At 37.7% G+C, this 15,209-nt stretch overlaps 1 protein-coding gene across 9 annotated transcripts in view; it reads right to left on the bottom strand.

Annotated features, from left to right (window-relative positions):
• Nucleotides 1–5,210: 5,210 nt before the first annotated feature.
• RIC1 (RIC1 homolog, RAB6A GEF complex partner 1) overlaps nucleotides 5,211–15,209 on the bottom strand; it is a 47,272-nt gene continuing 37,273 nt past the window's right edge. For 4 of the 9 annotated variants that reach the window (XM_017808209.1, XM_017808211.1, XM_017808210.1 and 1 more), the window contains 9 exons: nucleotides 14,656–14,772; nucleotides 13,064–13,792; nucleotides 12,585–12,743; nucleotides 12,340–12,473; nucleotides 11,039–11,325; nucleotides 10,052–10,246; nucleotides 8,047–8,236; nucleotides 7,730–7,918; nucleotides 5,211–7,451 (listed from right to left, as the gene is read on the bottom strand). In XM_017808209.1, the coding sequence (XP_017663698.1) occupies nucleotides 7,142–7,451; nucleotides 7,730–7,918; nucleotides 8,047–8,236; nucleotides 10,052–10,246; nucleotides 11,039–11,325; nucleotides 12,340–12,473; nucleotides 12,585–12,743; nucleotides 13,064–13,792; nucleotides 14,656–14,772 (2,310 nt within the window). In that variant the 3' untranslated portion in view covers nucleotides 5,211–7,141. Of the gene's footprint in view, nucleotides 7,452–7,729; nucleotides 7,919–8,046; nucleotides 8,263–10,051; nucleotides 10,247–11,038; nucleotides 11,326–12,339; nucleotides 12,474–12,584; nucleotides 12,744–13,063; nucleotides 13,793–14,655; nucleotides 14,773–15,209 lie in introns of those variants that run through there. The other 5 variants (XM_017808215.1, XM_017808216.1, XM_017808213.1 and 2 more) reach the window with 4 other exon arrangements.

Raw genomic sequence — 15,209 nt, 5'->3', positions numbered from 1 at the left:
ATATGTAAGTGCTCACTCCTTTATGTGGATGTCTTATAATTAATCTACTCTAAATTTAAAGTTACCTTCCAATTTATTAGAATTGGCTTATTTTGGTATCTCCTCTGGAGAGACTTTTGGTAGTGTGACATTATTGCACTTTGCTAATACCTTTAACTGTTTCTAAAAATAAGGTTTGCTTTCCATAAGGAAAAATACCTAAAAGAGTAATCTTAAAAAGATGTCTAATATTTCTGGATTTCTCTTATTTTCACAGGATGGGTTTTATGAATGACTATGAGTGATTTAGAGTATCTTCCGATTTTAATTGACAAGCTTTGAAATCAGAAGCTACTGACATCTTTTTTTTATACCAGGTTTTTTGGGTTTTTTGTTGTTAATAATTAATGGTAATTTCTGAAATTCAAAGAACTCTGTGTATCTGAAGAAACTTACTTTCTTTTTCCAAACTATATATAAAACATTTGGCTACATCAATACCACACTACAAATTTTACAGTGTTTTGTTCATTGCATGAGTATTACCTAATGTCATGCAAAGCAGATTTTGTGCATGCATCATCATTTCAAGTAAAAACATGATAGTACTGGTAAGTTTACAGGGCACATGAAAGAAAACTATGTGACGGTTAATTTGTGTGAGCTGTGATGGATGACAACTCTCTAGTTGGGTATTTTTCCTTCAAATTGTTCTGTAATTGTGCATGATAGTGGCAACAACCAGTTTCATTTGTTGCAAGGGACAATCACAAAGATTGTCAACTGACTCATGGACTAGAGTAAGAGGTTTAATTACTGTAATCGTAATGAACTGGTTATCACTAAAAACCAGTAGGTTTCTACATTAATGTGCATTAATCATCACTCACTTGATTGTATCCGATTTGAAACTACAATCCCTATATTATTTAAAAGTGCTATTAGTGATTTGAAAATCAGAGTTATGAACTAAAACTCTTGTGTCTTGAATCTCAACAAATGTCTTGTACTGTACTCTAGCTGATACACAGCTATTTAACGAAGGCTGCACTGGTACTTACTGTCTTCCTCAGTTTTCATTTTTGTGTTTTGCCTGATTTAAAGCTTTGAAATAGTGCTGTGTGAAGAATTCATACTGGGAGCCAAAAATACAAAAATGCCTGTTGGCAATTTCTGAAACTTCAGTGAAGCAATAACTTTTGCTATCTCAGGATTTAACCCTTCTTAAATAATTTAATTATGAGGTATGTCTGGTTTGTTGCAAATTTCTGTCTTTGTAAATAAAAGCAAAACGTGATTAGTGAAACTTGATTTTTAGCATGATTAAAGCCATATTTGAGTTGTTCTTATTCATTGCACTAATGTTTTATTTGAGCTTGGGGTAGAAATACTGCTAAGTAAGTGATGCTAGTGTTAAGACAGCTAGAGTTAGAGCTGTGTGGAAGATAAGCATGGCCAAGCAATGTCAGAATCATCTGAGTTGAGAAAAGTTAAAATCGGGGCCCTAATGGTTTTCTGGAGAGGAAGGTGGTTCTTTAAATAAGATATGGAAGAGTCACTGGTAGCAAAGCTAAGTATTCTTTGCAAAATTGATGGTTGAGAGTAGATTTATTGCTGATCACAAATAGAAAAACAGGATGGAAAATTTTGCTGGTTCTGTGTCCATCTGCTTCCTCATTGATTACAAGCAGTCTAATCTTCTGCTACTGTTTATTTCTCATAAAACAGTGTGAAGTGTAAAAAATGCAAGCAGATAATAATTTTAAGGATAGAAGGGCAGGGAGTAGAAAAATCATTTATTCTTAGTGGGGGCAGTAAACAGATGGTTGATTAGAATTTTCCTGTATTCATCTGAAACAATTTACATCCACAACCTCTTCTAAATTGCTTTTCTATTTTGTTCTTCTCTGACTTTTGGTGGCTTTGAAAATTTATTATGTTCTTTATTAACATACGTATTTCTGAAGCTCTTTGAATACTAAGGATTTTACCAATTTCAGCAAAGCATTTTATCAATTTAAGCAAAGGAGGCCTGTACATGTTGTGGTTATACAATCTAATGCATCATTAAAGTGTGTCGCCATACTTTCAAAGTTGCCTGTCAAGTAGAAGTATGCATCTGAAGAAAGAAAGTGTTGGGATAGGTGCAATGAACAGGAGAATTTCAGCTATCACACACTGAGTTCTGCAAGAGCAAGACCTGTCTTTACTGTCTGTTAATCTAGGCTGGGTTGCAAGCAAGCTGGAAAAACACTAATCAAACAAACAAGATCTAACAAGTCTATACAGAACGAATTGTAGCATATGGGACAGAGCTAATGAAGAGTTAGCCTGCATGGCAAAGCTGTTCAGTACTTTTTTCCCTTGAGGGCTAAACCTAATCTGATTTTTGGTAATTATCTGGAAGGAGCCTGCAGGGTGACCCACCTTAAACTTGATATGCAGTCTTGGTGGAGAAAGGTTTACTGATCTTGCACGTCTTCTTACCAATGTTCTGTCACAAAACTTGTCTTAGTATCAATTTACGTAACCACGACTTCCATTTTGAAAACAGAATATTCATTCTCAATATCCATGAAAATCTGTTCCAGTCTTGGAGGTCCTAGAATTGGTCCTAGAAATTAGCCAGGCTCCCTGTTCACTGTTGGGCTGCAGCATGCAATGCTTATGTCAGAGCTGTGGGTGCAGCTTGAGAACACGCCAAGTGTCAAGTTCTATCTTGAGCAGGAAGTACAGGCCAGTTTAGGAAGGTCCAGTCCTGCTACCTCTATTTCAAGCAGCGTGTCAAGAATCATGGGCCATTAACAAAAGGGTTTTTTTAAGAATTCACTTTCAGAAAGCTGCAAGAATCAGTCTTAAAAATGAGCAGTAGTTAATCTGAAAAGGAACAACAATGCATGCACTCTAAGACTGGAACAAACAGAAGTTTCAAAGCCAGTAGGTGTGCAGGTCAATTTAAGTAACCATGCATGGTTTATCTGGGGATGTTGTTTTTTTCTGTGGGGATGGGGTAGTCCTTGACTTTTTTTTTTAGGTGCCTCGTGTCTGTGGTTTGGCTGGCTTCAGTCTCCAGCTGTGGGCTTTTGTAGAGCCTTTTCTTAGCACTCTCCAGTAGGATGCTCCTTGAGTTTACTTAATTCAGGTGCTCCCTGATAAACAGAACACTTTGCAAGTTGTTATCTTTCAGAGTGGTATGAGAAAGCTCCTCAGTTTTCTGCGTTAAACACTGGAATGACTTATCCTATTCACAATAAGCTGACATTCATCTCACTGCCCACTAGAGTACTTCAACAGTTTTCAGCTCTAGGGCAGAAAACTAAAATGAGACAGTAACTTCTGTCTGTAGCTTTTGTTTTCTGTACTTGGGGGCTCTCTTTCTTTCGGTTGAAGCCAGCTTACCACGCTACACAATTTAACCATCGTCTTTTATAGTATCATTATTACCACAGACAACTTTTCCCTTCAGTTTGTAATGAAAAGAAGGACCTCCTGTGTACAGGTTCCAGCTAGATTATGAATTTTGGTATTTCTGTTTATTTAACAGTGTGTCTCAACCTGTAGTTTACAGATACTTCAGGTCTAAAACTATTTAAATTGGTTGCTTTGGACTAAAACACAGATGAAAAATTAGCTTACTTGGGTTGACAAATGTGATTGTGAAAAATTATATTCAGAAATGTGACTTGATTCAAGCAGTTTTGCAAGTATGCCCTACAGGAAAGTATCTTTTAAATTGGTAGCATGGAAGATTCAGTATTGTTGCTGTTATTCTGAGGCAATTAGTTTTGCATAGGATGAGAACCAGATCCAGAAAACTTGATGATACACAAATGGTGAAGGAGGTAATCCTACATCAGCCATGTAAACTGGATATGCAAAGCGAGAGGAGTGACAAGCCGGAATTCCATAAAGAAATGTTGACCTTCAACTGGTTAAATGGCCCATTTTTCTTACGTTTAGTAGTGGAAGTTTGTAGACGAAGAAACCTATTGTAGGTTAACCCTGGGTGGCTGCTGGGTGCCCACTAAACTGCTCTCTGACACCCTCCCCTCAGCAGGCCAGGAGAAAATAAGATGAGAAAACTCATGGGTTGAGACAGGGATGTTACTCACTGATTCCCATAACAGGCAAAATAAAATAAACTGGCCTTGGGAAAATTAACTTAATTTATTACGAATTAAAAATAAAGTAGGATAGCAACACATATAAAACCACTTTCCCCCAACCTCCTCTCTCTTCCGAGATCCAACTTCACTCTTCTACCTTCTCTCCCACAATGGTGCAGAAGGACGGGGGATGGTCACTTGAGGGTCAGGTCATGGTCAGCAACATTTTCCCCTCTGCTGCTTCCTTCCTCCTCACACTGTTACCCTACTCCAGCACGGGGTCCACTTCATGGGATAGATACAGTCTCTGATCAGCTGCTATCCATCCTCCTATGCTGGGCAGTCCTTCAGGAACTGACTATTCCAGCATTGGTCCCCCATGGGCAACAGTTCCTCCGAGAAACCTGGTCCCACATGGGCTCACAGTGCTGCTGCTTCCTTCAGGGCTCATGCATCCACCTGCTCTGTGTGAGGTCCTCCCCAGGCTGCAGTGTGGGTATCTGCTCCAGCATGTTCTAACATGGGTTGCAGGGGGACAGCCTGCCTCACCATGCTCTAAAAAGATGTAACTGCTGAACAGCAGCATAGTAGTAAGATGTTAATAGCAAGAGTGTTAGTATTAACATTTAATGCATGCATTAACTTGTACAGGCTGCAGGGAATGTCTGCTCCAGCACCTGGAGTACCTCCTCCTGCTCCTGTATAGGCCTAGCTCTCTGCAGGACTGTTCCTCACTCATCTCCCACAGCATTTTTTACCCCTTGTTAAATACATTATAGAGGGGGGCCATCAGCTTGGCTGACAGGCTTAGCTGTGTCCCATGGCAGGTCTGTTGGAACTGGCTCTGACACAGGGCCAGCTCTTGCAGTCCCCCTTGCTACCACGCCCTTGTCACTTAAACTCAGTACACCTCTTTATAAAGCAAAAGGTGGGTGTAACTTCAAAGATGCACTAAGAAGGTAAAGGCTTGATTCCTTCATCCAGTAAAAAACAGGCCACAGGGGTACAAAACAATCTTCATCGGGTGGTTTCTTTGAGAGCTTTGTCTCTCTAAAATGACCTACCTGAATTCTGGTAATTTACTGTAAATGGAAAATAGATATTTTTCACAGGAGTAACATCAAGTAAAGTTGAATACATTTGTTTTTTAATTACAGGTATAACAGCAGTGAAATTGAAATACAAAATTAGCACGTAAGATTTGCATAGAGATAATTACTACTTAAAGAAGTACAAACTTCTAAAATTTCACAACTAAAAAGATTTACCTGCTAAACAACAGTAGCATAGTAATAAGATATGAATATTAAGAATGTTAGTATCAGTTAATGTATGGTTTTACTTGTACAGATCTTGAACAGCAGCAAGCTGATCAGAATAGGCTTGGCTTACATAATTACCACAGAACCACAGAAAAATATTAACTTGAAGCACAGTTTTTATTTCTTTTAACATAGATTAAGCAAGTTTTTTATCATAAAAAAAGCTTTAAGTATTATCCCCTTAAAACAATAATGGATTTTGATGTCAGGTCACAACAGGCTTGTAGGTATGACATTATCTGTAACCAGTAGCTACAATGCAGAATAAGCTTAATGCTGGGACTCAAAATGGATTTCCTTTCTCTAATTTCAATATCAGTTTCAACTCTTAAAATGAAGTTCAAGTTGCATTCACTAAAAGCTCCAGCTTTCCAAGTAATACTTGCAATTATTGCACTTGTACTGGTTGTACTGGCTTAGGAAAGCCATTCTAAAGCAACAATTTAATATTTATACATTTTAAAGCACTTGATCTTATCTACAAAGGAAATAAAGATGATAAACCCACAATTTTTTAAAAACTTAATTGTGAATAGTCTTAATTTTCAGAGTTTAAATGGATGTGCATCTAGTAACTACACTAGAAAAGCAACAGATGCTGCAACTACCCTATGATGACTAGTTTGGTCCATGTCAGTAATCAAGTGATGTTATAAAAAATAAACTAGTTTATTGTATATAAAATGAGTAATGTTGCATTTTTGTTCAGATTGCACAGTACAAACAAGCTAATATCTAAATTAATACTGTTACAGGTAGTTATTACATAGGGACAGCAGCTAGAAAAAATAAGTACCTCAAAGCAACAGACTTCTGCAGCCAGCTTTCCATAACATTGTATGAAAGTTAAATATGTCTTAGTTAGAAGTATGCATATTATAAAATGTTTGAAAAATGTTTAAGTATGAGCTGTTAAACTAGTTTTCCATAGCAAGAGTATATGATGATTATTTACATTTAAAAAATCCATTTTTCAGAAAAGAATTTACAATGAAATAAATAACCTTCAGCAGTCCCTTAACCCAACTACAAGATCTGTAAGTGGCAGTGAAAAAAAAGGTAAGCCACCTTGTGTCAATGTTAGGTCAGTAAAGTATGCGTCATCCAGAAAGAAGTGCAACTCTGCTTTAACTTTACTAGTCATCTAGAAACATGCACAATACATATAGGTACCTCCAAATATGGTACAGTCTTCAGTATTTGTACAAGATTATTCACAAAAACATACAATATATTTTACAGTCCTTTAATACAAAATATCGGTATCAAACCAATCTGAACTGCATTGATCAGACATTTACTAGGCAGGCAAGCTGCAAAGAATAACAGTTTTTAAATTTAATCCCCTCTTCGCCTTTTAAACTCAAGCAAGATATAAGCAGTTTCTTCAAAACGTGTCGGTGATGTAAAGGTACTGATGAACATTAGCTGAACCTGTTTCCATATGTATTCACTGTCTCTCCAACACTATTTAAAGTATCAAAATGTAAAGCTGCAGTCTGAAGATTCCATCAAAAAAGAAACGTATTTACCTCCTTTTGAAATTATTAGATGAAACTGCTGTTTAGTTATCCCCACTAAAGATTTCAAAGATTGAAATAAAAAACAAACAAAACAAACCCCAAAAAAACAAAACAAAACAAAAGAGAGTTCAAATCCGAAACATGGAAGCATATCTAAGAGCTGGTTTGCTTCCTTTCACACCTGATACCTGGGAAGTTGTTAATCTTCCATTTAAGACACAACACAGTCATAACTGCCTTCTTGGAATGAATCCTCATCCTCTGTCTTAGCCTTGTCCTCTTCATGTCTGCTTGCACTGCTGTTGCCAGCATCACACTGAGGATTAGTGCCATGGATAGATGAAGTCCTGCTTTCCTCAGCTCTGGGGTTTGCTTGTTCAGGAACCTTAGAAGGATTCACTGGCTGAAAGGCTTCAGGCTGTACTTGCTCTTCTACTATTTCATTTAGTTTCTGGATCTGTGGTTTGATGATATTTAGAAATGGCTTGTACCCAGGGCTAGGAAGGTAATGGGAGAGAGCACTGTGAGTGAATTAGAAATTAGTACCTTTGTCATGTGCCTGAAAAGCAGGAACTCTTTTAAATAAATAGAAAAAGTCAACACTAATAAAACAATAAAAGTTGGAAGGTTGGTAGGTTTGTTGTGTGGTTTGTGTTTTGTTCTTTTCCCGGTTTAATTACAACTGTATTAAGTGATTGTGATGACAGAATGTTTCAGGTAGGACTGAGATGAAAGTTCCTCTTTAGGTAACAAATTATCTACAACTGGAATGAAGAAGAAGGTGGAAAGTAATACTTACCAATCTGTAGAAGCCCATTTGTCAACAGCATGTAGGCCAGTCTTGATATTCTGACAGATTTCTCCATCAATATCAGCGGACTGCATTATACTGAAAACCTGGTTGATAACTGAAGATTCTCTGAGAATAAGGCCTATGACAACACACCAATCCAGACATCCTGCTTCCATGAAGATATGGAGCAAGTACCTATATGGAAAAAAACATCCTACTTATTTTTCCACTCAAGACAAAAGCCAAAGTCCCAGTGTGATTCTTTCTCCTAATGCTGCATTACCAGCAATTCTAGGTTTCAAATGCTCACATGAGTTGCTTACCGCAGCTGGACCTGTGACTTGTGCGGCCCTTTACTGGCCAGTTCTAGAGAGAGGTGTTCAAGCTCTGACTGCGTTAAACTTAGACTGGAGAAGTTTTCATCCACCATGGTCCAGTCACCATCCACCATAGAACTTGTTTCAGTCAGGTCCGTTGCTGAACCAATGCTGCATTCATCACCTATCAAAAACACTCAGAAACATAAGGGAAAAAAGAAACTACTTACTTTAGTAAGACTCAGAATTTCTGAACTACTTCCTATACAAACTGACAAACAGTAAAGCTTTTGGTGTATCACAGTTACTTCAGGCATACTGTCCGTCCCACTTCAGCATTCTTCCTGTCAAACTGTATGGTAGAACTATTCCTGCAGGAATGCAGTAGTTCTTCTATCCAGTAAAAATAATTCAGGAGAATAATATCAATAAGGGATCCTAAATATGTGTTGGCAATCATCATAAAAGCAGAGAGGCAGCCTCTTGCCTACTACAGTTCTAGAATTAAGTCTGTAGGAAAGGTTACAGTCTGTCTAAAGATTCTTCTTTCGTAAGCTTTAATTTTGTTAAAAATGAAGTTGCAATATCAAGTTCTTTTCTTCATACAAAACCTGAAAATTCTGAACGCTTTGTAATGTAAATATTTACTTGCACTTATTAGAAAAAGAAATAAGTGTTTCTAATAAAGAAGAGCACTTGTAGCCACAGAATTTTCAGTTACAGTAACAACTGCAAAGCTAAAACCATTACAGTGGTGAGTCATGAAGGCACCTACCCTTCAGAACAATTTCCATATTAAAGCAGATGCATCTTTCTGTAGAAAATTTTTAGGAAGTTAATTTTGCTTCCTGCACATGAATACCACTGCTGGACTAGTAAGTTGTGAAATTATTATTATTAGAATTCAGCTTGCAATGTTTTAAAGACTATTAATTTTATTTCACTTTAGAAAAAACTGCTTCTAAATGCATACCAAAGTCCATTGAACTCAAAGGCCTTCATCAAGCTCAGAAAAGAATAAGATACTTGTTTACAGAAAGAGCAATAGTGGCAAACCAGCAGTACATGCAGTGCAACGGAAAGAGATACTAATTTTCCCCATTTTAGTTGTGCTTTTTTGCAGAGCTCTGCAACAAACTTACATAAACCTAATGCATTCCTGCAGTCCCTAGAATTAATGAACAAGAGAAACAGGAATGAAAATAGAGTGAGACAGTGCCCAAGCAGATGGAGATGATCTCCAAATGTTCTGAATCTCATAGAAAGCTCTAGAATCTTGGGGAGATTGTAATTCACATGAAGCAATTAGGTCTTTCCATGTCCGCTGGAAAAGACATGACTTAGATACTGTTGAAAATGTTGGTCTAAGCTCAAACACAAGAGGGAGTATAAAAAATGTAAAAAAAATTGAGATCAATGGTCAGACAAGCATTTCCTGTCTCAGATTGTGTTCAGAAAAAATACATGAAAAATTAAATTCCCCCTTGTATTTTCATAAGCTGATCATACATTTCAGCTTTTAGAAAAGCAATTTAAACACAGCCATAGGAAAAAATAAAACTATACAGGTCTCTAGTTTTCCGAACTTCCTCAATAAATAATATGTCTAATCACTCTAAAGAACTCCAAAAGCACAAAGTTCATGCAATTAGAGCAGTGCTAACCTGTGCAAGAGGCTGATCTGTGCGTTAGACAAAGATAAAAAGACCTCTTAGAACACTCTTCCTAGCCAGAATGAAAAAATACTGAACTTCAAATTATCACCAGAGACAGGAACTTCAGCAAATATCAATTTGATATTCTACTTCAAGTACTTAAAGCTGTACGGCATGGTCACTATCTATTGTAAAAATTTCAGTTTACTTTTCAACAAGCCCTTTTTTTTTCCCTGAATTTTCCTTATCAGCAGTTGAGAAGCAACAATACAGCAGTGGCACACAAATGTCAAAATCTAAGTGCATAATTCCAGGTGCATTTTTCCAATGAGCAGAGAGAAGGAAGAGTGACTAACCTTTACTTAGCAAAGGAGAAAGGAATGCATCTTGCATGTGTGGTCCATGGGATGAAACAGTGTCAATCTCTCTCTGGGAGCAGCTGACAGTCCCAAGCCAGCTGCGACTCCGAGGTGTGTTTGAAACCCCTGTATCCATTTCCATGTTCACAAAAGTGTCTGCAGACTGAGATTTTAGCAGTTGCTCCCCTATGGCTAAAAAAAACCAAAAACAAACCAGACCATAGAAAAGTCATGTAGCTATCCAAAAAGAAATTTGAACAGACTTCCTGGCATTTCAGGATGCTAAAACTTGTATCTAAGTCAATATTCAATTAGTTTGCTGAGGGACCAAGAAAATAAGGAATGCAGCAAGTTTAGGTATTTCAAGAATTCCTGATCAGCTTTTTATGTGAGCACTGGCATAGAAAGAGTATCATCTGATAAAATGTTAGCATCAACAGACCTCAACAGGGATGCTGCTTCTAAGAGGAGGAAGGCTTGGCAGCTACTGTCAATTCTGCCATAAGGAGATAAGCCAGTGAACTGAGGAATTAGTAACACAAAGGAAGTTTACATCGAAGTCTTCCAAGCTCTTACCCTCTAGCATAAAGCAAATTTCAAATATTAGGAACATCAATTTTTAATTTAAAAAAAACCTAAACAAACGTAATCTAAAGACTATATAAGAATATTGATTTTAGTAATTTTCTGCAGCAGAATTTCCATGGAGCAATTTCCATGTTCAGCTCAACATCTGCACAAGTGATACCCACTTCAGTAAACTTGAGAACGTAGGAAACTTCAACAGAAACAGTCATCACAACAAGAGATACCATCTGTGCTAAACAGAATCCCTTCAAAAAGTACACCCTCTGTGAGAAAGCTGTGGTGGCAAGCCTCAGCCTGTTCTTTGTTTGGTTGAACAGAGACAGAACAGATTCAGATTCACAGATGAAGGACTGCAGGAAGGAAACCTAGTCCTTATCAAGTCAGATGTTACAGCACCTGTTTTGTACTTCCCATTCTTGAAAGGTGAATTAATGGACGAAGCTGGTATGACTGGAAATGGCCAAAGGAAATCCTTGTGTAGCTTTTTCAAAGCTAACACAAAATCCTCTACATGGGCAGCTCTGGCTCTCTCCTTGCACAACCAGCCGATGAGCTCAAAGCCCAACTGTGCAGCAAAGCAGCCGAGGTCTTTCAGCTTGATTTCTTCCAGCAGGCGCCGAGCGTGCCGCCACAGCATCATGTCAATGTACATGTTCTCAGCACAGTCACTGTCCTTGCTCCACCTGTACACAGACCACAGAACCACGTTAAGACTGATAAAACCGAGTCGTTGTGGCTGTTTGCCACAACCACAGTACATCAAGTGACCAGAGTGGGGGGCAGAAAACAGGGGGGGACTTTCTATATTAATAGCAAAAGCAGTTTTCATCATTCCTTGCTATTTATATTCTGTGAAAGATCCCACTGCCTCAACACGCAGGTGAAATAAAGAACAAAAGTTACAACAGCAGCACTGTTTATTGAGTATTAAACTAATAGCAGTGCAGAAAAAAAGTAAAGCAGTAGAGCTAAAAGCCAGATACCATTACAAACTGACTTCTGAGAAACAAGTTTAGAGAACTAGTCAAATATTAGTCTAGGACCCTTCCTATCAAAACTTTTAAGATAGTACTCTCTATGAAAAATGACTAAGAGTATTTGAATTTATACTAAGATTGTTTTAAAAGTCGTTACGGGGAAAAAAGTCAAAACAAAGATAATAATGAATCCCAGCTCAATGCTGCTTCTAAACCATAATACCTATAAATATCAATTCTGTATACAGCAGCTTTAGAGTGGTTCACCCCAAGGTGTAAAAGGCCCTATTTGTAGCTTGTCAACACACTGATAGATCAACATGTGCACAGCAGCACAGTGCAACTGTGATAACTATGACACCGCAAACGGTGAACTTTCAGCAAAACAGAGCCTTCAAGTGTGAGGCATGTGATCTCACTAGCTATTGAAATTACTACACATGCATACAGTGGTTTCAGATGCTTTTGGTCAGCGAGCATACGGGTGTATATATACATACACACACATGTATTTACATGTGTGAGAATATATTCTCCAAAGAATGTTGTGAGAGACACAAACATTACAAGAGCTGTGAAAACACAAATGCAAACGATGTGGAAGGAGACTATCACAAATCTAACTCTATCATATGGATGTATTTCTAGAACTTAAATTGGTAAGAGTGTCAGTACAGTACCTAACAAAGTGGGGAAGGAGATGACATTACTACCAATTACCTTTTTCCAGATGGGCCAGAAGGCATACTCAGTGTTTTTGTCAAATTAAACTTGCTATGGAGATTCTCCGCTGACTGGGATAAACTAATGCTGCGATGCCTGAAGAATTCAAAGCCACTACTTGAACTAGGTTCCTAAAACCAAGAAAATTAAAACAACACAGTCAAAGGAGCAAACAAGCTATGTAATGTCAAAATTAATCATAAAAGGTTTGATGCACAGTATTTGCTTTTCTCATCACAAACCTGAGTTGTTGGTGTAGCTGGGGGTGTCTCTGTTTCTCCAGAGCCAATGGCTTTAAGAAATCTGATCATATGACGACAAAGATCCCACTTTCCCTGCTCTAAGGCAGTATTAAATAGGAGAGTAGCATGTTGTCTGCTAACTGCTGGAACTTCCATATTCTGCAAGTAACAAAGTGTAATTAAGTTATTTACTTTTGCTGTAGAGCAACAAAAGTCCTATTAAGCCACATGGAGTCACATTCAAGTATACCAAAGACTATAAAAAGCAAATTTCATGCTACTATTTTCCTTTTTAAAACAGTAAACTAACCACTTACATCACATGATCTTCCCCTCCCTCCTTCATAACAGGGCATAATATCAACAGAAAACTGTTAAATTAAAAATGTGCCGAACATGCACAACTTTGGTATGACATTTTTAAAATACTGCAATATTAGTAAATATCACCACTCTTGCAATATATTAGGTACCATCACCTGTAGGATAATAAGGTAAGAGGCAGCTGTGTCCAAGTCCTGGGCCATTAAGCACTCTTCAAATAAGTCCTTAGGGTTTCCAACAGCAGCAAAAAGGTAATTCCACAGGGCATATTCTGTCTTCCTAGCACAATGAACAACTGTCTGCAGGAAGAGGGGGAACTCTGTAATGAACTTCGCCACAGTGGGAAGGAGAGGGTCGGGAATGGGTTCCCGCGAGGTAGCTTCTTCTTCCAGCACTTCATGAAGCATCAGTTCTAGTACATGAGGAAAGTATGGTAATGTGGCACAGGAGTGGGCCAAAAGCAAGGCTTGTTCACCGAGGTTCCTAACCAAGAGCTGGCGTAAAATGTGATGGAGGTAGATCTGGGAGGTTCTCTCAACAATGGAGAAAGGAAAGAGAACCTCCAAGTGTTCTCTAGCACTGGTTTGAGTGTATAAACAGTCATAGAGCACAGTGTCATTAACAGCACCAAGAACCAAGGCATCTTCAAACAAAACAGCCAATGGGTATATGTTGATGTGGAAAGGCAGCATGATCCGTCTTGACAGAAAAGAATGTGGTTTTCGATGATCTCTGGGAAACAGGGGAAGCCAGACTTTCATACCTGCCCCACCACAGCTGAGCCACAGAGCCTCCAGTAAGTGGCGTTTCTGTTTGTTAATCCTGCAAGTAGTCCATACATTTTCAACAGACTGGGCTAGGACAACTGGAGCACAAAAAGGCAGCTATTTAAAATGAAAAATAAACATAAAATCACTATTCATTACTCCTTTTTTTTACCCTCTTCACAAGAACTATTTTTCAGCTAAGAAGTACTCTCTTCAAACATGTTCTTCTTCTAACAAAGAAGAAACAAATCTGCTTATCTCTTAACTGCACCTTAACATCTGAGAAAACACCACTTACTACTTACATTAACTCAAGACATTTCTTTGACTTTTTTTAATCTCCTTAATACTTAGTCAGGAAGCAGAAAGGTGAGAATAAAGGAGAAAAATAAAAACGTGCTCTCTGCTTCTTCAGTGAGCCCACAAGTTCAAACTAGAACTGACAAAATTACTGTAAACACCATATCTGCTAGTGTTTGAGCTACAAACAAAACTACATCTGAACTTTACAGATTTCACTTTCCTGAAGTGCTTGTTTCACATAGAATTGGTTTTCATCAGAACAGAAGAACTGAAAAATTCAGTAATCAATTTCTAGTGTTGTTTTCAGGAACACTGTAAACATACTCTGCAAAAAATGACAATGCTTCATAAACATATGGAATAGTTTTAGATAGACCATAGATTTTCTGTCATTGGTGCATACCAAATTTTGCACAGGATCCTTACGCTTAAAACTTGTTTATTTCACTGCAATATAACCAGCGAACACAACTGGTAAATAGTTTAGTTACACATTCTTAGAGGGGGAAAAAAAAAGCCATGGAATAGTAATATACTTCCAGTTAACAATTCAGTCTTTAAGTGTGGATACTGCCCTGCATTATAGATCTATTTTCTTTATGTCTGGACCACTCTCTTCCATAACTTCTTCAGACACTTTTAAAGCTATATGCACTATTCCACGTATATTTACTCACATGCTTTCTTTGATTAGGATTATTATCTTTATCCCGTATCTGGGGTCCAGACCGATCCCTTTGCAACATGATGAGTTGTCCTGCTAAGTTAAGCATAATACTTTCAGCTTCACAAGCCTATGGATAAAAAGAATATTATGCACATTATTTAAGCTTTTTGAATGCATCATTTTACTCATAACCACAATAAAACCCCAGAATAAAAAGAGTAAATTAACTGCACCACCTTACAGAAATGACTAACAACCACATTAAATACAGGATGACCCAGAAAAATCAGATAGAACTAAGTACTGCAGTTCTTGTGCAAAGGAACTGGAAGGTTTCTTATTCACCAGACTCATTCCATGTGTTTGTTTGATATGGACTTTTTCCAACTATGTATCTTGGCACAGGCAAGCCACCAGCATTTTAAGAAAAATAAAGCTCTGTGTTCTTATCAGTATCATAACTATATGATTACCAGTATCTGACTGCAAAGACTAACACTGATACACAATCCAAAAAGAGCTGAGCCAAAAAGAGTTGAGCCACAATTGCACAGCATCTTGAAC

Source organism: Lepidothrix coronata, unplaced genomic scaffold (genome assembly GCF_001604755.1).
Source record: "Lepidothrix coronata isolate B3197 unplaced genomic scaffold, Lepidothrix_coronata-1.0 Scaffold22, whole genome shotgun sequence".
NCBI lineage: Eukaryota > Metazoa > Chordata > Aves > Passeriformes > Pipridae > Lepidothrix > Lepidothrix coronata.
Note: the sequence above shows the minus strand (reverse complement) of the source record. Positions and strands in the feature narration are given on the sequence as shown.